General features: G+C 43.7%; 3 protein-coding genes across 4 annotated transcripts in view; 1 reads left to right on the top strand and 2 right to left on the bottom strand.

The window, feature by feature from the left end:
* COA5 (cytochrome c oxidase assembly factor 5) overlaps positions 1-6,915 on the bottom strand; it is a 35,492-nt gene extending 28,577 nt beyond the window's left edge. Inside the window, exon 1 of the mRNA XM_005909841.3 lies at positions 6,721-6,915. Within this exon, the coding sequence (XP_005909903.1) occupies positions 6,721-6,819 (99 nt within the window). The 5' untranslated portion in view covers positions 6,820-6,915. The remainder of the gene's footprint in view (positions 1-6,720) is intronic.
* Positions 6,916-6,984: 69 nt separating this feature from the next.
* UNC50 (unc-50 inner nuclear membrane RNA binding protein) lies at positions 6,985-16,487 on the top strand. The gene is made up of 6 exons (XM_005909840.3): positions 6,985-7,128; positions 8,182-8,465; positions 9,878-9,998; positions 13,874-14,013; positions 14,102-14,203; positions 15,576-16,487. The coding sequence occupies exons 2-6, from the start codon at positions 8,186-8,188 to the stop codon at positions 15,710-15,712; spliced, it is 780 nt and encodes a 259-aa protein (XP_005909902.1). The 5' UTR covers positions 6,985-7,128; positions 8,182-8,185; the 3' UTR covers positions 15,713-16,487.
* Positions 16,488-16,532: 45 nt separating this feature from the next.
* MGAT4A (alpha-1,3-mannosyl-glycoprotein 4-beta-N-acetylglucosaminyltransferase A) overlaps positions 16,533-27,340 on the bottom strand; it is a 126,801-nt gene continuing 115,993 nt past the window's right edge. For both annotated transcript variants that reach the window (XM_070380000.1, XM_070379999.1), the window contains exons 15-16: positions 23,706-23,818; positions 16,533-23,562 (exon numbers count right to left, since the gene is read on the bottom strand). In XM_070380000.1, the coding sequence (XP_070236101.1) occupies positions 23,536-23,562; positions 23,706-23,818 (140 nt within the window). In that variant the 3' untranslated portion in view covers positions 16,533-23,535. The remainder of the gene's footprint in view (positions 23,563-23,705; positions 23,819-27,340) is intronic.

Here is a 27,340-nt window from a genome sequence, read left to right as displayed (position 1 = left end):
TTTGCAGCTGGGCAGCATCATGTGACTAAGTTCTAGCCAACGGAATATGTAGGGCACTGGAAAGTCAAACTTCTGAGTTGGTCCTTAAGGGAAAGTGGCTTGCCCACTCTCCCACTCACTCCACCAATGTCACCAGGCTTGACGACGTGGCAGCATGGCATTCTCAGACCATGAGTGTGAGAGTAACATCCTATCTCTCATCACAGCACCCAACCCCACAGATCAACAGTGTTTAGATCCATGAAAGGCAGGATCAAACTAGACCCCAATTACAGGCACAAGAGCAAAAAAGAGAATTCTCTATGGTATTTTAAGCCAGTGTTATTCCTGTCTCTGTAACATTTACCTGAATCTATAAACTAATTAATACACTCCCACGCTTATTTGCCTTCTGAGGTCAAGATTGGTGACTCCCAAACATGGCTGTGTCCAAAAGCCAAGCTGGGACACTTTTAATTTATAAGGGAGACAGAGAGCAGTGGAATCTGTACTTTTAAGGGCTCCATCCCCAACACCAGGTGATTCTGATAAAAAGCCAGCAATCAGGAAGCTGTTAACAGAGACACAAGGGAGATAACTTGTAGTTGAGTTTCCTGGGCACAGTTTTCAACCTTTTTGATCTCCCAGGAATCATAAAATCCTAAGAAGTTTATCTGAAAGATGCCTTTTGAATCTGCTTTTTCCTGTGTCTCTTCTCCAGCCCCACTGGAGTTTACATCCTTAGCATCATTACCTGGCATTTCTCTGAGCCCCTACAGTTGCTGGACTCTCTCACTGCAGCCCCAAAACTAAATATTTTATGTTGAATTCTTCCCTAAAGTGAGGTCCAGAAGTTTTTCAGGTGGGGCTCACTATCTGTCAAAAGACTGGGTTAACTCCCTTACTCAAGGAGCAGAGAAATCAAGAACCTTATCATGAATGTGGCTGCCACACAAAGCAGGCATTTCCCTTGGTCTGAGTGCCCATGGGGAGGGCTGGAGCTGCAGTGACGCCAGGGGAAGGGAGGGCAACCTGCTGGGTGTGCATGACTCACTATTGCCCCTTTCCAGTCCCGCTGAAGTGACCGTTCAGGATGAATTTAACACAAACTGCAAATGCACTTCCATTTAAGAGACTGTTTATAAATACAATGACACGTTCTCCTAGTTGACCACATTCAGCAACAAAAAGGCCGTGTACTCAATGGGGGCAAGGAGCGTCTGTGCCTCACATCCTGGTCATTCTCTCTGCCTACAGCTTTCCAGCTTCCCAGAGGTCATTTATCTGTGTCCTGCAATCAGACTTGGCACTCAACTGTTTGCTAAATCAACCCATCACTGCAAAAACCAATTCAGGGTTCTCCTTATCACCAGTGTCCTCTTCCACTTCCAAAGTTTCTTTCCTCAGTCCTACTCTGCGCCCAAGCCCCTCACTCTGACACACCAGGGCCATCGTCCATGGCAACCTTTCTCTCCTCCTCCAGCCCAGCTTCTGGGTGGCCCTCCCACATCTCCCTGATTTTTCTGTACATGCTGTTGTTTCAGAGTCTCCCCACAGCCACCACAGCCTCCACTCCTTTACTTCATCAACTGCTGCTGCTGCTAAGTCACTTCAGTCGTGTCCGACTCTGTGCGACCCCACAGACGGCAGCCCACCGTCTCTGGGGAGCCATAGACAGGCTCCCCCGTCCCTGGGGTTCTCCAGGCAAGAACACTGGAGTGGGTTGCCACTGCCTTCTCCATCATCAACTACTACTCAACCTTTAAGACTCAGAGCAAAGGTCACCTCCTCTGGTGAGAAGTTTCCAAACTCTCAAGCAAAATAAGCTGCACTTGGGCACCCAAGGCACTTTGCTCCTCTACTCATTAAACAAGTATTTACCAAAGCTCACCCAGTCCTTCCTTGTAGCTCAGCTGGTAAAGAATCTGCCGGCAACATGGGAGACCTGGGTTTGATCCCTGGGTTGGGAATATCCCCTGGAGAAGGGAAAGGCTCCAGTACTCTGGCCTGGAGAATTCCATGGACTGTACAGTCCATGGGGTCGCAAAGAGTCAGACACGACTCAGCAACTTTCACTTCACACAGCCCCTGTCAACACCAGTGAACCAAATGTAAATCATCAATTAGCAGAAACACCAATATCGCCAATATCATTGATGTCCATATTTGGGTAGTTGTCTTTCCTTTGAAATAAGGGCAACTTTCTGAAATTACATCTCCAGATGCAAGAATAACCACAAGCAACTTGCTGCAGGGTTGGCAGCACTTGAGTGCAGCAGTGTGTACCTGGGACCTTTGTACAAAGGAGGTCGCCATTATCTTCATTACCTCCACCATAGTTTGGCCTCAGGTCAAATGACATGGAACACAGACCCGATTATCAACAGAAAATTGAGTTAAAGACTTATTGAGCACGGCCCCGCCCATCAGAACAAGACTCAGTTTCCCCCTCAGTCAATCTCTCCCATCAGGAAGCTCCCATAAGCCTCTTACCCTTCTCCATCAGAGGGCAGACAGAAAGAAAACCACAATCACAGAACACGAACCAATCTAATCACATGGACCACAGCCTTGTCTAACTCAATGAAACTATGAGCCATGCCGTGTAGGGCCACCCAAGATGGACGGGTCATGGTGGAGAGTTATGACAAAATGTGGTCCACTGGAGAAGAGACTGGCAAACCACTTCAGTATTCTTGCTTTGAGAACTCCATGAACAGTATGAAAAGGCAAAAAGATACGACACTGAAAGATGAACTCCCAGGTCGGTAGGTGCTCAATATGCTACTGGAGATCAGTGGAGAACTAACTCCAGAAAGAATGAAGAGATGGAGCCAAAGCAAAAACAACACCCAGTTGTGGATGTGACTAGCGATAGAAGCAAGGTTTGATGCTATAAAGAGCAATACTGTACAGGAACCGGAATGTTAGGTCCATGAATCAAGGCAAACTGCAAGTGGTTAAACAGGAGATGGCAAGAGTGAACATTGACATTTTAGGAATCAGCGAACTAAAATGGACTGGAACGGGTGAGTTTAACTCAGATGACCATTATATCTACTACTGTGGGCAAGAATCCCTTGGAAGAAATGGAGTAGCCATCACAGTCAACAAGAGTCCAAAATGCAGTACTTGGGTGCAATCTCAAAAACAACAGAATGATCTGTTTCCAAGGCAAACCATTCAATATCACAGTAATCCAAGTCTATGCCCCAACGAGTAACGCTGAAGAAGCTGAAGTTGAGCAGTTCTATGAAGACATACAAGACTTTCTAGAACTAACACTCAAAAAAGATGTCCTTTTCATTAAAGGGGATTGGAATGCAAAAGTAGGAAGTCAAGAAACACCTGGAGTAACAGGCAAATTTGGCCTTGGAGTACAAAATGAAGCAGGCAAAGGCTAATAGAGTTTTGCCAAGAGAACGCACTGGTCATAGCGAACACCCTCTTTGGTCATAGTGAACACCCTCTTCCAACAACACAAGAGAAGATTCTACACATGGACATCACCAGATGGTCAACACCAAAATCAGATTGATTATATTCTTTGCAGCCAAAGATGGAGAAGCTCTAACAAGACTTCTGACTCTAGCAAGTCAGCAAAAACAAGACTGGGAGCTGACTGTGGCTCAGATCATGAACTGCTTATTGCCCAATTCAGACTTAAATCGAAGAAAGTAGGGAAAACCACTAGACCATTCAGGTATGACCTAAATCAAATCCCTAACGATTATACAGTGGAAGTGACATATAGATTCAAAGGATTCAATCTGATAGAGTGCCTGAAGAACTATGGACGGAGGTTTGTGACACTGTACAGGACGCAGTGATCAAGACCATACCCAAGAAAAAGAAATGCAAAAAAGCAAAATGGTTGTCGGAGGAGGGCTTAAAAATAGCTGTGAAGAGAAGAGAAGCAAAGGACAAAGGAGAAAAGGAAAGACATATCCATTTGAATGCAGAGTTCCAAAGAATATCAAGGAGAGATAAGAAAGCTTTCCTCAATGATCAGTGCAAAGAAATAAGAGGAAAACAATAGAATGGGAAAGACTAGAGATCTCTTCAAGAAAGTTAGGGATACCAAGAGAACATTTCATGCAAAGATGGACTCAATATTAAGGACAGAAATGGTATGGATCTAACAGAAGCAGATAAGAATACACAGAACTATACAAAAAAGATCTTCACAACCCAGATAATCACGATGGTGTGATCCCTCACCTAGAGCTGCTGCTGCTGCTAAATCGCTTCAGTCGTGTCCAACTCTTAGTGACCCCATGGACTGCAGCCTACTAGACTCCTCCGTCCATGGGATTTTCCAGGCAAGAGTACTGGAGTGGGGTGCCGTTGCCATCTCCTAGAGCTAGACATCCTAAAATGGGAAGTCAAGTGGGCCTTAGGAGGCATCACTACAAACAAAGTTAGTGGAGGGGATGGAATTCCAGTTGAGCTATTTCAAATCCTAAAAGATGATGCTGTGAAAGTGCTGCACTCAATATGCCAGCAAACTTGGAAAACTCAACAGTGGCCATAGGACTGGAAAAGGTCAGATTTCATTCCAATCCCAAAAAAAGGCAATGACAAAGAATGCTGAAATTACCGCACAATTATACTCATCTCACACGCTAGCAAAGTAATGCTCAAAATTCTCCAAGCCAGGCTTCAATAGTACGTGAACCGTGAACTTTCTTATGTTCAAGCTGGATTTAGGAAATGCAGAGATCAAGCTGCCAACATCTGTTTGATCATGGAAAAATGAGAGTTCCAGACAAACATCTACTTCTGCTTTACTGACTACGCCAAAGCCTTTGACTGTGTGGATCACAATAAACTGTGGAAAATTCTAAACAGATGGGAACACCAGACCATCTGACCTGCCTCCTGAGAAACCTGTATGCAGGTCAAGAACAAGTGAGAACTGGCCTTGGAACAACAGACTGGTTCCAAATCAAAAAAGGAGTACATCAAGGCTGTATATTGTCATCCTGCTTATTTAACTTCTATGCACAATATATCATGAGAAATGCTGGACTGGATGAAGCACAAGCTGGAATCAGGATTGCTTGGACAAACAGCAATAACCTTAGATATGCAGATGACACCACACTTATGGAAGAAAGCAAAGAACCAAAGAGCCTCTTGAAGAAAGTGAAAGAGGAGATTGAAAAAGTTGGCTTAAAGCTCAACATTCAGAAAACGAAGGTCATGGCATCTGGTCCCATCACTTCATGGCAAATAGATGGGGGAAACAATGGAAACAGTGACAGATTTTATTTTGGGGGCTCCAAAATCACTGCAGATGGTGACTGCAGCCATGAAATTAAAAGATGCTTGCTCCTTAGAAGAAAAGTTATGACCAACCTAGACAGGATATTAAAAAGCAGAAACATTACTTTGGTAATGGTAACTAAAGGTCCATCTAATAATAGTTCTGGTTTTTTCAGTAGTCATGTATGGATGTGAGAGCGGGACTATAAAGAAAGCTGAGCACCAAAGAATTGATGCTTTTGAACTGTGGTGTTGGAGAAGACCCTTGAGAGCCCTTTGGACAGCAAGGAGATCCAACCAGTCTATCCTGAAGGAAATCAGTCCTGAATATTCACTGGAAGGACTGATGCTGAAGCTGATAATCCAATACTTTGGCCACCTGATGCGAATAACTGGCTCACTGGAAAAGACCCTGATGCTGGGAAAAATTGAAGGCAGGAGAAGGGGACGACAGAGGATGAGATGGTTGGATGGCATCACCAACTCAATGGACATGAGTCTGAGTAAACTCCGGGAGCTGGTGATAGGGAAGCCTGGAGTGCTTCAGTCCGTGGGGTTGCAAAGAGTCGGACACGACTGAGCGACTGAACTGAACTGAAGGGCAGAATCCAGGTTTGCCAGTCGACTTTGAACTTCACTGGGCTTCCCAGGTGGCGCTAGTGGTAAAGAACTCAGTTGCCAACGCAGGAGACACAAAAGACACGGGTTCGATCCCAGGTCGGGAAGATCCCCTGGAGGCGGGCACGACAACTAACTCCAGTATTCCTGCCTGGACCATCCCATGGACAGAGGAGCTTAGAGGGTAGGGTCTACAGGGTCGCAAAAAGTAGGAAACGACTAAGGCACGCGTGATATCAGATTGGCTCCAGAGAAGACCTGTGACTGTACTGAGGGAAAGATAGCAAATTCCTGTCTCCCATCACAGCACCTAAAACCACAAATTCAACGGTAGGGGGCGCAAGATACAAAGTGTGAAAATAAAAAAGCTGCCTCTTTGACAGCTTATCCTGGAATACACAGAACTCAGCAACAAGTTCAGACCAGCACAAAGTAAATACAGCATCTATTCAGCCACAACTGAACTGAGAAAGGAGGTTTCACGAGGCAACACAGTATGCCAGGTTCATGTAATTATCTGCGAATTTACTGGTTCTCATTTTCGGGGGCTCCAGAAACCTGTGATACTCTCCTATATGCCACCAGAACCCAGCAAAGCAGCAGCATTTCGTGTTTCAGGACTCGAGATGGTTTAAACTTTACAAAAACCCAAAGGGGCAGCACCGTTCTCTCCAATTTCACTATTGGGAAGTCAGGTTCCAACAGTGGACTCGCCCAAGTTCATTAAGTTGGTGGACACCTAAGACCGCGAACTCGGAGGCACGACTCAGCCACCACTGGGGCCCGCTAGGGACCCTCCGCCAGCCTCGCCTCCCCGCTTCGGGCCTCGGTCATCCGAGCGCCAGGCCGCGCTACCTTGAGCACGCAGTCAGACTGCAGCAGACACAAGCCCAGATCCTCCTTCACGCCCGCGCACGCGCCGCCCTCAGGCTTGTCCTCGTAATACCGGGGCATGACTGCGCCTCCAGCTGGCCGCGGCCTCCACCCTCTCCTTCCGAGATGGCCCAGACTCCTCAGGACGCCAGTGACGCTGCGGCGGGCGGAACCGGAAAAAGAGCGGTAGCAACCACTTCCGGTGGGCGCGCGGCGAGAGACGTAACGCGAAAGGTATCGCGCGCGGCGTTTGTGGGTCACGTGACGCGACGCGCCCCCTACGTGCTTGACGTAGCGGGGAGGGAAGTTGGCCCAGCGGCTGCTGGGTCGGCTGCTCGGCGGTGGTGGCGGGTGTATGTGAAGCCGGTGGACGCCGCCGCGGGGCTCCAGGTGAGGCCTGCCGACGGCCCCGTCTGCGCGCGACTCGGGCTCGCTGGTCAGCCTTTTCCTCCGGCAACTTGCGGCCCCACATCACCCGGCCCTGGAGTGACCGCGCCCGGTCCGGCTGCTCGGGCTGCGGTGGGGCTGCCAGACACCATCGCGGAGGCTGGTTACAGCCGAATTTCAGATAACAGCGAATGATGTCTGCATAGCTGTGGGTCTCACGCAGTGTTTCGGACCTGCTTATATTACAAATTACTGTTGTATCTGCGATGCAGTTGTAACTGGACGTCATGTGTTTTTATGCTCAATCTGGCCGCCTTACCGGAGGCCCCGAGCCGGCGGGGAGCAGCTGACGTCCTGGAGGCCTGGGGAGTGGAGCCCGACACTGGGCTGCCGGGGCGGGACATGGAGGCCGGACGATGACCAGCGCCTCCCTGGCTTCAGACTAGTTGGACTGGACCATGATGAACTATTCAGGAAGTAAAACACTATGCGTTTGAGTTTTGCCTTGTTTTTACATCCCATGCTAATGAACGAGTTATTTGTTGGTGAGGCGCTGATGGACTTGTGTGATAAGCCATTTACTTTACCTTGTCGGGAACATCGTTTCTGTTTGGGTTCAGCAAGGGCTTTTCCTTAAAGTCTTGATTGTTAGCACAGATGACAGGTGGACTTTTGATTCAGACTGCCTGAGTTCAAATTTTGGCTCCATCACTATCTCTGCTTCTGGAGAAGGGGTGGGAGGAGGTGGGGAGAGGTGGAGCATGTCTGAGGATTGACAGAAATGAAGTACAGAGAATGGGTGGACCTTGTAAAAGCGTTATTATGAAGGTTCAGAAGGCCACGGGGCAGCCCTTTCCTGAAGTGCAATGGGCAGTTCTCCAGCTCCCAAATCAGCCTCAAAACCAAATTTACTCTGAGTCCTGCCTCTTCTCAGGGATCGGGGCCAAAATGTAAGGTGACTTCTCTCCTAAATAACTCACAAGAGGGGTGCTAGAGGCTGGCAGTTTCTTCTGGTGATTTGTATTAATAATATAGTTTTCCCTCCCTTCTATCTAGGAAGATGTTACCAAGTACTTCGGTGAATTCCCCAGCGCAGGGGAACGGAGTGTTGAGTTCCAGGGATGCAGCCAGACACACAGCGGGAGCAAAACGCTACAAATACCTGAGGAGGCTTTTCCGTTTCCGGCAGATGGACTTTGAGTTTGCTGCCTGGCAGATGCTCTACCTGTTCACTTCCCCACAGAGAGTTTATAGAAACTTTCACTATAGGAAGCAGACAAAAGATCAGTGGGCCAGGGATGACCCGGCTTTCTTGGTCCTGTTAAGTATCTGGCTCTGTGGTAAGTGTTTATCTGCTGGAGAGTTGAGAAATCAATTGAGTGTTTCAGGTTGGACTTGTCATTTGGAGAATCCTGTTGTCAGCGTGTTATGGGTCATAATTTGGGGTTCTCTGAAGCCGTTGTCTTCCTTTCTGAAGTCTCCAAAATCTCCTCACAGGAAAGAGAGTGGTATTCTTCCTGATTTTTAAGGTCCCAAGCAGATGCCAGAGGAAACTGGTTCCTGGGAACTTTGAAAAGCACAGTACAGAGTCACTCCATGTCTTTCAACTGCCATGATAAATACGTAGGGCTTCCCTGGTGCTTCAGATGGTGAAGAATCTGCCTGCAGTGCTGGAGACCTGAGTTCGATCCCTGGGTCAGGAAGATCCCCTGCAGAAGGAAATGGCTACCCACTCCAGTATTCTTGCCTGGAGAATTCCATGGACAGAGTAGCCTGGTGGGCTACAGTCCATAGGGTCGCAAAAGAATCAGATACAACCAAGCAATTAACACTTTCACATTTCTCATAAATTCACTGATACCCAAATGCAAACTTACTGTGAAAAAGGACTACTGAGATTGGAAATTACATTTCACTGTCAGGCTGATCCAGGGCTTCCCTGGTGACTCAGTTGGTAAATAACCTCTGCAGTGCAGGAGATGCATGTTCAATCCCTGGGTCAGGAAGATCCCCTGGAGAAGGGAATGGCAACCTGTTCCAGTATTCTTGCCTGAAGAATGCCATGGACAGAGGAGCCTGGTGGGCTACCGTCTATGGGGTCACAAAGAGTCAGACATGACTGAGGGACTAACACTTTCACTTCTCACTTTCATCAGGCCCATCCAGAGTGAGGGTTCTGAAAGTACTAATGTGATCTTGAGAAACTGCTTTAAGTTCTCCAATAGTGCAGTGAAAGGGTCTGAACCACTTTTAGTGTCTCAATCATGTCTGACTTTTTGTGACCCCTTGGACTGTAGCCTTCCAGTCTCCTCTGTCCGTGAAATTCAGCAGGCAAGAATACGGGAGTGGGTAGCCATTTCCTTCTCCAGAGGATCTTCCTGAGCCAGGAGTCAAACCTGGGTCTCCTGCATTGCAGGCAGATTCTTTACAATCTAAGCCACCAGGGAAGCCCACCTTTAACTGGGTTTAAACATGTGAGTGCCTTCTCAGTAGTGGTCGTATTCTGAATGCTGGGGCTACCCTGGTGAATCACAGATATATGGGGGCCTCCTCAGTAAACGTCAGGTATCTCAGTGGTAGTTGTGTGTTCCAGGGCGATCTGCATTTCTTAATCAGTTACATTTATTAGTAAGATAGCTTATTTTACATACCTGCATCCCATTCTGGAATGGGCATCTGAAAGGCAGAAACTGGCCTGTATGCTTAGAATGTAGCAAAGTGCCTGAATGCATCTTGTAAATCTTTCTTGCAGTGTCCACAATAGGATTTGGCTTTGTGCTGGACATGGGGTTTTTTGAGACGATAAAGCTGCTGCTTTGGGTGGTATTCATAGACTGTGTAGGCGTCGGTCTTCTCATATCAACTTTAATGTGGTAAGTACAGAAGCTTTGGTTTTTCAGATGCTACTGTAGAGCCTCCCTCTGTTTGCTTCAGAGAGTAGCTGATGGAAATGGAAACTCTATGAACTGAAAGCACTGATTTTGTCCGCCAGGATTACCATATCTCATTCTCCTGTGTTGGCACCTAGAGCAGAAAATACTTTTCAGGGGATGGTCTGCTTTGTCAAACTGCACCAGATAAGTGAATTGAAGTCATGATTATGTCGTATTAACAAAATCCCTGATTTTGCAAAAATGTTTCACAGCCAATTCTGCTGAAGTTGACTGATTTCTCAGTCTGACTCTCTCTGGGTTTGCTGTACCAGTAATAGTGTGCTGAGTATCAATTTGGCGTTTGATGTTTTGATGGGTGCTCTTGTGTGGTTGGCGGAAGGGGTGGACAGGCGGGTGAGCTCAGCAGGGGGCTGGTGGTTGCTGCTGTGTATCAGAGAAAACACTGGAACCTGAGTTGCAGAGAGACCTGGGTTTGAGTGCCAGCTCGGCCATTTACCCTGTCCTTGGAAGATGGACGTTAATTATCTATTTGTGAGGTATTTGAAAAGCTTGTACTATGAAAAGCACCTGGCATACAGTCTGTGCTCAATAAATGGTAGCTGTTAACATTTTGAGCAAGATTGTGAGAGGCTGGCCTCTGATGGATACAGCCTGTTTGCTTTGTTAACTCCTGACCAGTCCAATAGGTTTTGTATGTGCTGGGTAGTCAAAAAATGCATGCACCAGTAATCTAAAATTCTAAGTGAAAGTTGCTCAGTCATGTCTGACTCTTTGCGACCCCATAGATCCCATAGTCTGCGGAATTCTCCAGGCCAGAATACAGGGGTGGGTAACCTTTTCCTTCTCCAGGGGATCTTCCCAACCCAGGGATCAAACCCAGGTCTCCTGCATTGCAGGTGGATTCTTTACCACCTGAGCCACAAGGGAAGCCCCTTAAATTCTAAAATCTGTCCTAAAAAGGATACTGCTAACTAAGATGGCAAATAGATGTGGAAACAGTGGCTGACTGTATTTTGGGGGCTCCAAAATCACTGCAGATGGTGATTGTAGCCATGAAATTAAAAGACGCTTGCTCCTTGGAAGGAAAGTTACAACCAACCTAGACAGCATATTAAAAAGCAGAGACATTACTTTGCCAACAAAGGTCCATCTAGTCAAGGCTATGGTTTTTCCAGTAGTTATGAATGGATGTGAGAATTGGACTATAAAGAAAGCTGAGCACCGAAGAAGATGCTTTTGAACTGTGGTGTTGGAGAAGACTCTTGAGAGTCCCTTGGACTGCAAGGAGATCCAACCAGTCCATCCTAAGGGAGATCAGTCCTGGGTGTTCATTGGAAGGACTGATGTTGAAGCTGAAACTCCAATACTTTGGCCACCTGATGCGAAGAACTGGCTCATTGGAAAAGACCCTGATGCTGGGAGGGATTGGGGGCAGGAGGAGGAGGGGACGACAGAGGATGAGATGGTTGGATGGCATCACTGACTCAATGGACGTGAGTTTGGGTAGGCTCCGGGAGTTTGTGATGGACAGGGAGGCCTGGACACAACTGAGCAACTGAACTAAACTGAACTAATGAAAAATCTGACTGTGGAAGAGGATGAGCTGGAGAGAGTGGTGAGGCTGGGTGCAGTTGTGTGGTCTGCGTTTGAGCAGAGGAAGCCCAGACTAGTGTGGTGATTCCAAAAGTAGAGGATGGTAGGGAAGAGGGGGGAGCCCAGGGCCTCTAGGGTGGCCTGCAGGCTGTGGGCTTATGAGTGCCCATGTGGGCTTTGGGTGCTGGTGCATTCCATATGGGACATGCTGAGTTCAGGAGACTTGTTGATAATGAAATAAAGGTTCATTAGACACTGGCGGCGGAGAAGGCATTGGCACCACACTCCAGTACTCTTGCCTGGAAAATCCCATGGATGGAGGAGCCTGGTGGGCTGCAGTCCATGGGGTCACTAAGAGTTGAACACGACTGAACAACTTCACTTTCACTTTCACGCATTGGAGAAGGAAATGGCAACCCACTCCAGTGTTCTTGCCTGGAGAATCCCAGTGACAGGGGAGCCTGGTGGGCTGCCGTCTGTGGGGTCGCACAGAGTCGGACACGACTGAAGCGACTTACCAGCAGCAGCAGACACTGGGGGAGGGAACTTGGAGGCTGCAGCAGTCTGGCCAAAATGAGGATGTGACTGGCATTCTTAATCTGAAGGTGGGAGGGGAGGACTCAGCTGTCTTGAGCTGTCCCGGGAGGAGTGTCAGTGTTCTAGAGGTGAGACCTGGATGAAGGCCAGAAGCCTGGGAAGCACCTGTTTAAGGGCTGAGCAGAGGGGTGGGGCGGCAGCAGGACCATTGAATGGGAGCCCTTGGATGGGCTAAACGCTTCTTACTCCGTTCATTTTATAGCACAGCCTTGGCTCATGTGGAAGGTGTTTTGGTAAGTTCCAGTTTGTTCTACCAAAGCACTCTGATCTTGACATTTTCAGACAATTGAGTATAGGACTATTTTATTAGTACTATAACACCTCTCGTTTCTTTTTCTATTTTTATTTCCACTGTAGGCATAGCATTTTTCTTAACAGTATCCTTGAAATCACATGTAGAAGCAAACCATCAAATTTCCATTACTGTTTACAATCCTTTTTGTTCTTTTCCTTTGAAGACCTGTCTTTCTGTTACCTGAATGTCTGCCTTTTCATTTATTCATCTTTTAAAGGAACCATGAGACCATGCTGTGGAACAGAGGCACGAGCTTGAGTGACTGTTCCTGTGGCTGGAGATGTCGCTGGCCACTCTTTCCTTACTGGTTCCTCCGGATTCCCTGAACTTTCCACAGCGGGGCGGGGGTTGGTGGGGTGTATGTGACCCCAGTCTTAGGCCACAGACCTGTTCCCTATTTGTGTTCACTCTGGGTGATCTCATTCAAGTTCATGGCTTTTAATAGCATCTGCACACATGAATCTGTATATCCCCTGTGTGGACCGCTCCTCTAAGCTTCTAGACCTTCTTTCTGTATTTCTTACTTCTTCACCATAACAGGGCCAGGTCCAAACTCCTGTGCTCTCCCCTTCCTGCACCCAAATCACTCTTGGTGCAGCCACTCCTGCCTCAGTGGCACCTCCATCTTTCAGTGGTTTTAAGGCAGGAGTCTCTCAGTTGTCCTTGACTGACCTTTTCCTCTGGCACCCACTGTCTAGTACTCCACTCTTGTCTTTCGGGCGTCCCTGCTGTAGTCGCCCCAGACCAGCGCCCCGGCTGCCGCCACCCTCTCCTCTCTTCCTCACAGTGACTTCCCTCCTGCCGCTTCGCTTCCATTGTCCCCAAGGTCTGTTCTCAGACTGCAGCCAGAGGAACCCCGTCAAAACAGTAAGCCAAACGTCCTTTTGGGAACTCCTCAGTGACTTCTTATTCCACCAAGAGTAAGAGCCAAACGTCTGACAGTGGCCACAGGGTCTATAAGATGCTCCTTTTTCTTGTCCCATTTCATTGCCTGCTGTCTTCTCACCAGTTGCAGGCACTCTGAGCCCCTCCCCCACTCTGTGCTCAAGACTCCTCTCTTGCTTGGCAGGCTCTGCCCCAGGGGTTCCCATCACTGCCCCTGGTTCTTTGCCCAGATGTCGCTCTCTCATGACTTGTCATAGTTAACATTTCACCTTGGTAGCCTCTGCCCTTCTGTCCTGCTTAGTCTTTCTCCGTACAGCCATCTGACTGTACTGTCAGTCCACTCCCACTAGATTGAAGGCAGAAATTTGTTTACCACCATATCTCCAGTGTCTGGAATAATGCTTGAGCTATAGAAGATAGTCAGTAAATACGCATGGGGTTAATTTTATTGTATTATGAAAGAAATGTTACCTTTTTTTTTCAGGTTTATCTCCAATAAGTATTTAGTGAAACGGCAGAGCAGAGACTATGATGTGGAGTGGGGCTATGCCTTCGATGTGCATCTGAATGCTTTTTATCCTCTCCTGGTCATTCTGCATTTTATACAGCTTTTTTTCATCAACCGTAAGTAGCAGTTTCTTCTAAACTTGTCATCAGAAAGTCTTCATTGTACCCACTGAAAAAAGACTCATTGTCCGTGTCTCTTCAGCAGATGTCATCCTAACAGACACATTTATTGGATATTTAGTTGGAAATACCTTATGGTTGGTTGCCGTTGGCTACTATATCTATGTAACTTTCTTAGGATACAGTGGTAAGTAATTGATTTTTTTGGTTGACAACACTATGGCGAGGGGAGAAGTTGTAACAGTAATACAGTGAGCTTTATGGAGCTGGCACTGTCCCTGGTGTTTTACATAAATTCTCCCAGTTAATCTTTAGTTACATGATACAGGTTTACTATTCCCCATTTTTCAAATGAGACAAGCCCAGAGAGATTAAGTAATTTATCCATGGTCCCGTAGCTCCAAAGTGGCATAGCTGGTACATAACAAACTTTATAATTTCAAGGAACCATGTTAAACCATACTGATGCTCTCCCGGTTTCTTGCAGGAACCCATGACGAGTTTTTTTTCTCCCAGGCTTTTGGGTTCTGGGTTACCAGCAGGCAGTCAGATGAGGAAAGGGTTGGGTCCAGTGTCTGGGCATGTTTAAAACCTTTGCCGTATTTTCTGTTTTATGATTGGGGGATGGTTCTGAAATATTTTTCATTTTGTAAACATCTGTGTTGGTCCCAGGCCACCTGCTGGACTGGAGAAGCCTAGGGGTGAGAGGTGCTGTGGATGATCACAGATGATCAAGCCCAGCTTGATCCTGCTGAACTCAGGATATGTTTATAAATTCATTATTCAATCCTGCTCTCGGTTCATCTTTCATAGTATGAATGAGAACCGTATTTATTTTTCTTCATGTATGTTAAGAAATGACTGCTATTAGGAGTTAAATTTAGAGATCGTATGACTTGTTAGTGTTATGTGTTGTAGCCCTTTCCTTTACTGTCCCTCTAGATGTTCAGGATCTTACCGTAAACCTAAGTCACTTGGACTCACGTGTGACTGATTCCACTGGTCAGAGAGTCCCCTTGACTTTGTCAGGAACCACTTGCCCCCCCATCTCCAAATTGTAACACCTCGTTTTGGGCATGAGGGAGGTCCTGTCTCTCGTTCGGGAGAGATGGAAGTGGATTTTGGATCACTGTCCTGGTAACTCCCTACAATTTAGAAGATTCTTTGGGCACAGCTCAGTTTCAGTTTGGGGACTACTTGTATGAGAAACACTTAGATTTGAATGCATGGGGTATGGACCCACTAACAGGAAGTGACAAGTGAGAAAGAAAGAAACACAGATATCTGGGGGTGGGTTTTATATTTGAGAGCTTCATTTCTTCCTAAAGTCTGGGATCCTAGTTGAGAGCTCACTTTCTCAAAGTGGAGGTGTAACACTCCCTCGGTCGGGAAATCTCCAACAGCTGAAAGTTGGTTTTTTCCTATAACATCATCCATCTCTGCTGGTACATTAAGATGGGAAGCTTCTGCAGCATCACAGGTTTAAATTCCCCACTTCATCCATTACTAACTGGCGATGTTGACTCTCACCCTTAACCCGGATCCTGGTCCTTTTCCAGCGCTGCCATTTTTGAAAAACACAGTGATCCTTCTCTACCCGTTTGCACCTCTCATCCTGCTCTACGGGCTGTCACTAGCATTGGGCTGGAACTTCACCCACACGCTCTGCTCCTTCTACAAGTACAGAGTGAAGTGAGCCAGGGCGCCCCTTACATCTGAGCAGCAGTATTGGTGAGGTGATTTCTTGTGAAACCTGTAAATAAACTATCATTGTAGATATCTTAAAGGTACAAAGTTTGCAAATTTGAAGAACTATAAATGTTAATACTTAGTACATTCCTTAAAACTAATTAAATGTACATTTCTACAATAAATATTTTTTAAACTAAAGTGTTACCTTTTATTCATAAATATTTGCACACAGAATGATATGCAAAGTACTAAGGCTATGAAGAAAATAAAAAGGTAAAACTTTTTAACAAATTATTTTTGAACACGTATCCACGTAATAGTCATGTGTGTCCCATCCCCTCCCCAACTGTTACTGACAAGGTACAGAGTCACCCCCATTTCTAACAGGCCACATTTTAAACTTTTATATAAGCCACAGGGTCCTAATTTAAGCTTTAAAAGTCTCTTTAGGAATCACTGAACTACAGGCTGTAAATGTCACTAATAGCCATTATTTATGCAAAAAAAAAAAAAAAATACCCAACCAACAAAATGTACTAGATGAAGAGTCCCCCAGAAGCTTTTCTCACTCTGGGAACTGTATAACACACACAAGGCATGAGTGAACCTCTGTATAACGCTGATAATCATGGTCTTAACAACTAAGGCTTTTTTTTTTTTTAAAGACTTTCCAAAACACACAAATCTACTATTGTTTTCTAACTGAAAATAGTCCTGGTAAGCTATTATTATATATCAGTGTTAAACAAAACTATAATAATAAAAAAGCTTGGTACTCATGAAGTTTTACCTGTTTTTTATTAGAAGGAGTCTTGAATTCAACATGGCTTTTTAAACTTCTTTATTTCAAATACACATGAATGGTTGTGGCACAGAGAAACAGTGATGAAGGCACAGTCAACGGGACCAGTTATCAGGTTTTCAGTTTTAGCAGCAAATTAGAAAATAAATAATCTGCCTTTGAAAATCCAACAGGACCTAAAATAGTACTACAGTTATTACCAATCCGACCAATGAAGATGTTATAAGGGAAATATGTACAATATATTTCAGGGGAAAAAAAAAAAACATTGGTACAACCTGGAAAAGCAGTTCTTCAGGCAGCTTCTCCCAGGGGTGCTTCCAAAAACACCCCCAATTGCAAAGACAGCCTTTCCAAACGAAGTTTGTTCTCAAGGAGAAATGCTTTAGTTTTTCACCCCATAAATGAAACAATGGTTACATTTAATCAGCTGATCTCTAAAATCTTTCTTAGAAAACACGACCGACTACACTGAAAACGTCAAATCTGCTGGCAGTGCATCTTACAGTACTGTCCACACCGGCCATCATTAAGGCTCAGAGACTGTGTCTTCAAAAGGTATTTTCACCCAAATTTCAGCAAACTGAGCATTTCGAACAAATAATGGAATGCTTATCAAACTCAAGTACCAAATCTTTGATTCCAGGGCAATTTGCTAATCACTAATGCTCTGAATTAAACAGCCTTCCTTGAGTCCAAGAATATGGAATGTTCTCCACAGCAGACAATCCTTATTCTAGAACAGTTTTAGCACCACAGTTCCTAACGTTTTTCCACACAAGCGTTTCCAGGCCAACACTCAGTTTACATTTTTTGAATGACATCTAAATTGCCCACTCATACTCCGAAGCTCCAGCCCTTTCTGGTTTGTTCCTCTGGAAATGCTCTAGCTAGCACCCTAACAGGTGAAGCGAGTGTTTCGGGCAAGAAGAGTCAAGTTTCTGTATAGATAGTGATGATACAGGTATATAAATATAAAAAATGCCTGTTTTTTTTCTTTTTTTAGTAATACTCCTGTAGTGGTCTCTTCAGCACTGTAGGTTCACATGCATTGAAGAAATGAAGCATATTAGTTATGCCATATATATGTTAAGATTACTAATTAAAGATATACAATTCTCAAACTAAATCTCACACACTATGAACACTGCTCCATAGCTTGGAAATGTTTCCTTTCCTTTAGGACTTCAGATACGATTATGACTCAAGTCTTTGACTTTTTGATAACTTTAGCCTCTCATTTTCTTTCTTTTCAACTTTTCTTATATCAGGGCTATGGCAATATAGTCAAAGAAGCACAAAAAATATGGATAAACCAAAATTAAACCAGCAATTAACAGTTTGGAAGCAAAAGTATTTTGGAAAATAAATGAATTACAAAACTTTGTTTAGCACATATAGGATTTGATCTGTGCTTAGATTATAAAGTAATACAGAGCAGATGATTTGATCTCTACACAAAGGCATACTTTTTTTCCTCTTAATAGCTTATTTAAAATAGCATTATTCATTCTTAGTAACAACTGACAGGCTCAGAACAATCAAAATCAACATAAAGTGACACTGATTCCAGGAAAAATATGCCTTACTGGATCCTGCTCCTGCAATGTCATGCTAGCAGTTCCTTTATGAAATGTGCTGCTAAGCTGCTGCAGGTTTTTGCCAATAACCTTCCAATGAAAATTAACTGAGGTCTTTGGGAGAGAATCCCAGATGAGACTTGGATATATAATCTGGTAGGACAAGACTTTATTCATGTGTTTATCAAGAAATAACCCAACTATGTATAAAAGAAACTAGAACACTAACACAAGAAATAAACTCAAAATGGATTAAAGATTTAAATGTAAGGCCAGAAACCATAAAGCTTTTACAGGAAAACATACGTAGTACACTCTGACATACATCACAGCAAGCTTCTCCATGACCCACCTCCTAGAGTAATAGAAATAAAAGTAAACAAATGGGACTTAATGAAAAGCTTTTGCATGGCAAAGGAAACAATAAAGATTAAAAGACAACCCTCAGAATGGGAGAAATAAAACAATAGGCAAACAAAACAACTGATAAAGGATTAATCTCCAAGATACACAAGCAGCTTGTGCAGCTCCAAAACAGAAAACCCAATCAAAAAATGGACGGATGACCTAAACAGACATTTCTCAGAAAACATACAGATGGCCAACAAACATGAAAAGATGCTCAACATAGCTCATTATTAATGCAAATCAGAACTACAAGGAAGTATCACCTCATGCCAGTCAGAAGGGTCTTCAGTAAAAAACCTACAAACCATGAATGCTGGAGAAGATCTGGAGAAAAGGGAACGCTCTTGCACTGTTGCTGGGAATGTAAACTGATGCAGCTGGTACGACAATTCCTTGAAAAACTAGGAACAGAACTACCACATGACCCAACAATCCCACTACTGGGTATATAGCCTGAGAAAACCATAAATGAAAGAGACACATGTAATCCCAATGTTCATTGCAGCACTTTTTACAATAGCTAGGACATGGAAGCAACTTAGATGTCCATCAACAGATGAATGGATAAAGAAATTGTGGTACATATATACAGTGGAATACTACTCAGCTGTTAAATAAAAAAGTGTACATCGGAGTCAGTCCTAGAGATGGATGAACCTAGAGTCTATCATACAGAGTGAAGTAAGTCAAAAAGAGAAAGACAGATATTGTATATTAATGCATGCATATGGAATCTAGAAAGATGGTACTGATGATCCTATTTGCAGGGCAGCAATGGAGATGCAGACAGAGAACAGATCTGTGGACACAGTTGGGGAAGGGGAGGTGGGACGGATTGAGAGAACAGCATGGAAACGTACATTACCATACGTAAAACAGCAAGTGAGAATTTGCTGTATGACTCAGGAAACTCAAGCCAGTGCTCTGTGACAATCTAGCGGGGTGGGATAGAGTGGGAGGGGTTTTCAGAAGGGAGGGGACATAGGTATACCTGTGGCTGATTCATGCTGATGTATGGCAGAAACCGACACAATATTGTAAAGCAGTTATCCTCCAATTTAAAAAATAAAAATAACACACCAAAGGAATCAAGTAGGAAGACTTTTCTGCTTCACCTCTTTTAAATATCATATTCATTTTCTATTGCTGCATTAAATCACGGCAAATTTAAAAGCTTAACACAATACCCATCTATTATCTCACAGGTCTGTAGGCCAGAAGTCCAGGCAGACAGGACTGTGCTCTCTGCTCAAGGTCTCAGAAGGCTGGAATCCAGGTGCTGGTGGGGACCAGGCTCTTGGCTGCTGAAGCAGAGTCCATCTGCAGACTCCTTCAGATTGCTGGTTGAGTTCAGTTCCTGCGGCTGCAGGACTGCAGTTTCCATTCCCTTGGCTGCCGGCTAGGGCCTCTCAGCTCCTTTAGAGGCATTTCTCCTCATGTGGCTGCCCCCATCTGAAACCAGCCATGGTGTCTCAAGTCCTCCTGCTTTGAATCTCTGACTTCTGCTGACAGCCTGAGAAAACTCAGGGCCCACATGATTTGGCTAGCTGTTCCCAGATAATCTCCCTTTTGCTGTACAACATAATTACGGGTCATAATCACAGGTTTCACATACACTCAAAATCTAAAGTCACTGGGGGTCATCCACAGAAGTCTGGCTGCTACAAATACGCACTGCTATCAATTAGAGCAATCTTTCCAAACATGCTGTTTGCATATAATCACACTTGGCTCCACGGACAGCACTGTTAGCAGACAATGTTTTCATTACCAGGATACATTTAAGAGAAGACTTCACAGCACTGCTGACGTTTTTCCTAATTATTTACTGATGCAGTTGTTGATCTAAAAAAGCTATAAAAGATATCTCCAACAGTTGAATTAACCTATACATACATGTCTAGAGCCTGCGTGCTAAATAAGCCACGTGCATTCGTGTTTTCCAAAGCTTGTCAATCACAAGCTTTGGAACCTCAACTTAAAGTTGTAGATCTTAACTGGACTCCAATAGCAGAGACAGTGAATGCCGTAAAGAACGCATGAGACTGAGAGCAAGGAATTTAGAACTGGATGTCAGGAACCTGGAAATAGGTCCTCAACTTTCTCTTCTCCCTGCAAATACTCATCATCATTTACACTATGACATATTCTGCATGTCTGCTTTTAGCTTCATGATTGCAGCTCATTATTCTGAATTCTAAAATGTTAATATTAGCACTCTTGACACAGTGCTGTCCTACAGAATTTTCTGGGATGATGGAGATGTTCTACATCTGTGCTGTTCGATCCAGTGGCCACTAGCCATAGGGAGGGCCAGTGTGACTACAGAGCTGAATGTTTTATTAATTTAAGTAGCTGCCCGGTTGTCCAGTGGCTACTGTAGAGAACAGCAGGGCTCCAGAGACAGCATGCCATAGACACACAGAAAAGTAAAATTAGTCCCACTGCTTGACACACTTTTCCCCACTCACTCTTTGGGCAAAAGTGGTTCAGCATCCATTCAAGGTCAAGCATTTACTTTCTCTCTGTTCCAAGTTCCCTAATCTTCTGTCCCAATACTTCAGTCCCTAACCTGATTCTTAAGGGCAACCACCAGAATTGCCTGTTCTTGGCAAGCTTCTAATTGTCTAGTGGAAACCAGGGGAGGAGCGCTCAGCAGAGAAGAGGCTCCATGGACACCTGTACAACAGGGGATGGACAGGAAGCATGACGTACACGCTTGCCCACGGGAGCTTGACATTTGGTCAGAGTGAGTACATGTCTGTGCACACACACACCCCACAAACAGAAACTAGACAGTTGAGACCGTGTGTGTGTGCGCGCGCGTGTGCAAGTGTGTGGCAAGGACAGCAGCTGAAGAGAGTTCAGGAAAAGGAAGAGGAGTGTGGGCTGGAAGAGCTGGTCCCTTCCCACAGACCCTGCCTGGGTACCTGCCGTGTGTCAGGCAGTGTTCTGGGCTCAATGAGGTGCTGGTAACAAATTCACAGGAAGGAAGGGGTGCACAAGGGAGTCCTTGAAAGACAAGATGTGGCTAAAACTCTTCTTAGGAACAGGAGGGATGAGCTAATAAGTTTTCACCCTCAGCTCTGCAAAGCTGCCTGGATAAGGCTCAGTCTCAAGACATGCACCCTGACAAAGGGCCAGGAGCTGCAGTTACTGCCACTCCTCGGACTCTCAGAGCATGGCCTTTCTTCCTCAGGTCACAGTCGGCTACTCGGGAAGCAGAGAAACAAGGGGGTTCTAAACCCACCCCCAGATTTTTACCTCCTGCCACTTGGTTGTTAGAGCAGCAATTTAGTATGTGAAGCTGGTTCCAATATTTTATAATGAGAGGCTATGCTTTTCCAGTGAAATTTCCCTGCCAGGCACTGGGCCAAGGAGAGTTGGGAAGAAAAGGTAAATTAAAGAAAATACGAAGTAAATTTTAAAAACCTTGAGGAAAATGTTTAACTAGACTTTGACATAAAAATAATCATTGTTGGCAACGTGTAACTTTTAAATCAAGAACCATTCAAGTAATGGAAAAAATTGTACCCTATCTGTGTTTTCCATCCTTTTTCACTGCATGACCCTGTACAGAAAATAAGGCTGTTTGAAAGCTATTTGTTCAGCCTGCTGGGTATGGGTGACACTTCTCCAAGCTAAAGGCAACCAGCTAGAACCTCCAGTGCCCAAGGCCTCAGCCATGGGCTCTTTGGAAAGCCCAGAGGGTTTAAGCTCTGCACACCTGTAGCTGTCTGCAACCCACCTGAGGACACCACAGTGGCTGGGAACTGATGTTGATAATTCATAATTTTGTAAAAGACTTCATTTAAGATCACTGACTGCTAAGGCTGATAATATTTTTGTCTACAGTGACATCATGTGGAATTGCAAGTTTAAGAGTAATAAATACTCTCTGGATGTGAATTTACTTACAGTTCATACTGCAACAGAATAAATTATTTTGAAAAACATACACCTGTTACAATACCTTTCACCAAAAACCCACCATTACATTTTTCTTTAAAATTAAACCAATTGTGACTCGTACAACAGCATTACCTAGAAAACATTTTGTCAGAACTCAGAATGAGTGCAGATATAAAAGCCTCAAGAGAAAATGCATCTAATTCGTGGATTTTAGACAAAGATTAATACAGAAAGAAGAGTTTGTCATTTTACATATCAGAGGAAATGTAATGACTTCAGTTTATGGTAATTTGGGTTGAAATGCATCACCCTTGCACATTAAAATTTATCAGACTGATTTTTTGTGGCTATACACCATACATAGTATAGTAAAATAACCCTCAAGAAGGACATTGGTCTTTAAAATCCTGGCTTTAAGGAATGACAAACGGCTTTGAAAATATTTTGCTCAGAATCATTGTGATTATAAAAGTACTTCAGTTAGGAAATCAATCTAGAATCATTCTTAAATGGCAGTGCATTTGAAAAATGGCATTAACTTGTAATGTTTGCATTTCCAAAGAAAAATATAGAAAGAACTTAAAAAAGCAAGGTAACTGGTTTTCAAAAAAAGTATTGATTCAAAAATTTACTGCACAAAAATATGTACTTCTTAAGTATTTCTAATAAATTAACTCCATAACGTTTTATGTATATTTATATATTTATATATATATAATCCCTGATCATCTATAAAAGAGGGTCTATAATACTAAAATAAATGAACTTCAAAAGTACCCCCTTCATAAAATGTATTTAACATTAATTTTTCTCAAATTTAATGAATGTAACAATATGTACAACTCTTATGTATTAGTATAATACCAAAATAGTACAAGTCATATTAACAGGCTGTCATAACTGTAAAACGTTTGAGTTGAGTTAAAACTGGAGGACAGCTTAGATTCAAATGAATACAATTATCCGTGGGAGATTCATTTTCCAAGTGGAAATATGACAATCATTTTATCTACAGTAGATTTCGCGAGAGGTAGAATTCAAGTTACCAAAAAAAGGTACGTGCTCAGCTGTCTTTAATCAACAAATTCACAGGGAAAAAATGTGTTGGTTTCTTAGTAGAGATGGTCAGTTTGTGACTTTTTTAATATGGATCTGAAATACAAGATAGTGAACAGCATGATATGGCAATCAATTTTCAATTCGAAAAAGATCTTAAGTATGAAATCCAAATGTTGTAAAAAAAAAAAAAAAATGTAGAATCTAATCTGTTCCACTGATTTAATGTATTGTCTTACCTCATTAAGAATGGCCCAAACAGCAGAATTCTGAATAACTGAAAGTCGGAAGGCCGAAATGGGGTTTAGGCTGGGATCCACCATCCCTTCCGCAACACCGTTTTCAAATTTCCCTGCAAAGGAAAAATCAACACTCGCTGGGGTAAGACCGAAACAAGCACGCATAAACTATCACTAACTCAAAGCGGGGAAGGAAAACACCAAAAAAGTATTTCCAGTAGAGGTTTTTACACAAAGGATGGGCGAATTTGTTTTCTTCCTACTACCTTAATTCCAGGTTTAAATTTTTCACAAAGTAGTACATGCTTTAAAACATGAGCAGCAACCTGTTTAACAGGCAGAGCAATACATTTTATTGCACATTTTTAAAAAGTAAATATATTTATTCTGACATCAACTAACACAAGTTTTTAGTAAAATATGACTTTTGTAAGTCTTACAAAACATACTCCTTTCCATCTCTCAGTCTACTTTGAGGATTGAGTCAACAGTAACAAATTTCACTGCTTAATTAGACACACACACACGATGGTTGGCCTTGAGTGATTTCCAAGGTCAAATCTAGGAGGAATTAAGATATGATACATCCTCAAGGCAGGTCTAATATAAAACTCCATTATAAATGACAAGCTCATAAAGCTTTCACGTAAGGATAAGGACCAAGACCTAGAAAAGATAATAAGCTCTCTACTCTACTTTTCTTGCCGTGAGGAAACTGCAAGGAAACAAAACAAAAACACTGTTGAAAAAGTGTCAGAAAAATGGTTGTTCTGAATCACACTGCTCTAAGCCAGAGATTGGCAAACTTCCTAAAAATAGCAGATAGTAAATATTTTAGGTTTTGTGGGTCAAGAGAGCATTTGGGAATATCACACAGGTACTCATATAGGAAAAGAGAAAAACTAATTTCCATAAAATTTTTATTGATGAAATTCAAAATTTCAACTTAGACTCTCCTCCCCTCCAAACTGCCACATAACATACGAGATTTTGATATATTTTGAAGGTTTCCTTTCACACAGCCTAGATAAGATACTGCCAAATAATGTTACTAATCCATAAGCACAAGATTTAATGGAGCATATCCATGACTTGGAAGGTATCTGCCATCAAATTCTATTAAGAGTCTTTTCTTCAAAAGATATATCTACCTTATCATAACATTACAGATGAATCACGTCCAACCAAAGGTTATGTGGAACCTCCTCAATTAGCTTGATATTTCCTGTAGTTTGGTGTCACCAAAGTGACTTGAATGCAATATAAGTTTTGCACATAAGAACTGTTTTATTTTAATAATTTTAGGTTGAATTCACTAAGAAACATTATCAGGTCTGAAGCAAAAACTATTTTCAAAAAGATAACAGTAGTCGAAGGCACTCAAAAACTTTCTCACTTGGAAAATTTTCAATTTTTATTCCAGAGCTTAAAAAAAAATAAAATTTTATCACTGCTAAGCCCCAGAACTGCTGTTTGGTAGGGCAAGTCAGAATATTCAGGTCTTATTTCTGACAAAAATTCACAGAACTGATGTCGATGAAGTCAATGAGAGTGAATAAAATTCACTGGCAATACTACTAGTTCAATAAATTAATCATACACGACAGATTCAAGCACTCTGTAAAGCGTCTATTGACGCATAATAAGGTAACCATAGGCTTGGAATACCTTGCTGCTGCTGCTGCTAAGTCGCTTCAGTCGTGTCCGACTCTGTGCGATCCCACAGACGGCCTCCTACCAGGCTCCTCTGTCCCTGGAATTCTCCAGCAAGAACACTGGAATGCCTTATGGCTTTTTAAAACTTTTTATTTTACATTGGAGTATAGCTGATTAGCCATGCTGTGATGGTTTCAGGTGCGCAGCAGAACAACTCAGCCATACACAGACACATATCCATTCTCTCCCAAACTCCCCTCCCATCCAGGTTGCCGCGTAACACTGAGCAGAGTTCCATATGCGGTACACTGGGTCCTTGTTGGTTATCCACTTTAAATACAGCAGTAAACGACAAGCTTTGTAACTGTCCATCAAACCCTTCTCCTGCACAAGTATTTTCACCACCATTCACTGTAACATATCCTAGCAGACTCCACTTCAGATGTACAAATTCTGTGTCTTCTCAACTTGTTTGAAAACACTCTTGCCTGCACTTGTTCTCTACAGACTATGCACAGAGGCCAGTTGTTCAGTCGCTTCAAACCTGGCATTGACTCCAAATAACAAGGCCGCGGTTGTTAACAGATGAGGCAGTAGTATCTGTCAACTCAAGCCAAAAAAAAACCACTCAAATAATTTGCTTGCCTTTTGATTACTGACATTGCTCTCAAGGTCCCCAACTCCTCAATCAAAAGTTATTACTGAAAGTCTAATGGTCTGAAATAAGATTTTTCTCTGTACACGGATCTCTGGCTGTTACAGCTAAACACTGGTGAATGGTTTTCTTGCTTGCTAACTTTGGTTACAGCCTCATTAGAATCTTTTATTTTTGTGAAGAAACTCTCAGTGATATGTTAAATTTTCTAGTTTTTCTGACCATTGCTTTCCTGTGAGCTGGGGATACTGTTGTGAGTGGTTAGTTTGGTAACATATTCTTCAGTACAGTTCCTTTACACAGTCAACACGATGACCTGCCATCTACCTTTGTAAAAAGCACCCAGATTCCACTGTGTTAAAAACCACAGCATTCCAAGTCCACTCTCTTCTTGTTTTTACCTGAAGGGTAATCACTGGTAATTTTCTTTGAAATGCCACAATAGACTGATGTGTGTGGCACATCCACACCGCCAAACTGTAACGCATCAGTGCTACTGGTGATACACTGAGCAGCAATTCAAAGCGACGGGAGCACCACCTCCATCTCTTTGGCAACTGCTCGCTTATCTCTGCTGTTGTAGCAGAAAGACACTCACAGACAACCCAGAAACAAACGAGCACGGCCATGTTCTAAACAAACTATTCACGGGCACGGAAATGGGGATATTTTCTAATTTTTACATATCATGACATAGAAGGCAATGGCACCCCACTCCAGTACTTTTGCTTGGAGAATCCCACGGACGGAGGAGCCTGGTAGGCTGCAGTCCGTGGGGTCACTAGAGTCGGACAGGACTGAGCGACTTCACTTTCACTTTCCGCTTTCATGCACTGGAGAAGGAAACGGCAACCCACTCCAGTGTTCTTGCCTGGAGAATCCCAGGGATGGGGGAGCCTGGTGGGCTGCCGTCTGTGGGGTCACACAGAGTCAGACACGACTGAAGAGACTTAGCAGCAGCAGCAGTACTATTTTTATTTTTTTCAACCACTTAACAATGAAAATAATGAAAAAAGTTTCAACATTCTTTGCTCACAGGCCATTCAAACAAGCAGCTAACCCTTGTGCTGTTACATGATGTATCAATTCTAAAGTCTTAAAACATAATCAGATCAGATCAGATCAGTCGCTCAGTCGTGTCCGACTCTTTGCGACCCCATGAATCGCAGCACACCAGGCCTCCTTGTCCATCACCAACTCCCGGAGTTCACCCAGACTCACGTCCATCAAGTCAGTGATGCCATCCAGCCATCTCATCCTCTGTCGTCCCCTTCTCCTCCTGCCCCCAATCCCTCCCAGCATCAGAGTCTTTTCCAATGAGTCA

This window comes from Bos mutus, chromosome 11, assembly GCF_027580195.1.
Source record: "Bos mutus isolate GX-2022 chromosome 11, NWIPB_WYAK_1.1, whole genome shotgun sequence".
In the NCBI taxonomy this organism is placed as follows: Eukaryota; Metazoa; Chordata; class Mammalia; order Artiodactyla; family Bovidae; genus Bos; species Bos mutus.
Note: the sequence above shows the minus strand (reverse complement) of the source record. Positions and strands in the feature narration are given on the sequence as shown.

Coding starts and splice junctions, on each gene's coding strand:
- UNC50 (XM_005909840.3), top strand. CDS start 8,186: ATGTTACCAAGTACTTCGGTGAATTCCCCAGCGCAGGGGAACGGAGTG. Junction 9,999..13,873: donor CTCATATCAACTTTAATGTG/GTAAGTACAGAA, acceptor TTTTTTTTTCAG/GTTTATCTCCAATAAGTATT. Junction 14,014..14,101: donor ACAGCTTTTTTTCATCAACC/GTAAGTAGCAGT, acceptor TCTCTTCAGCAG/ATGTCATCCTAACAGACACA.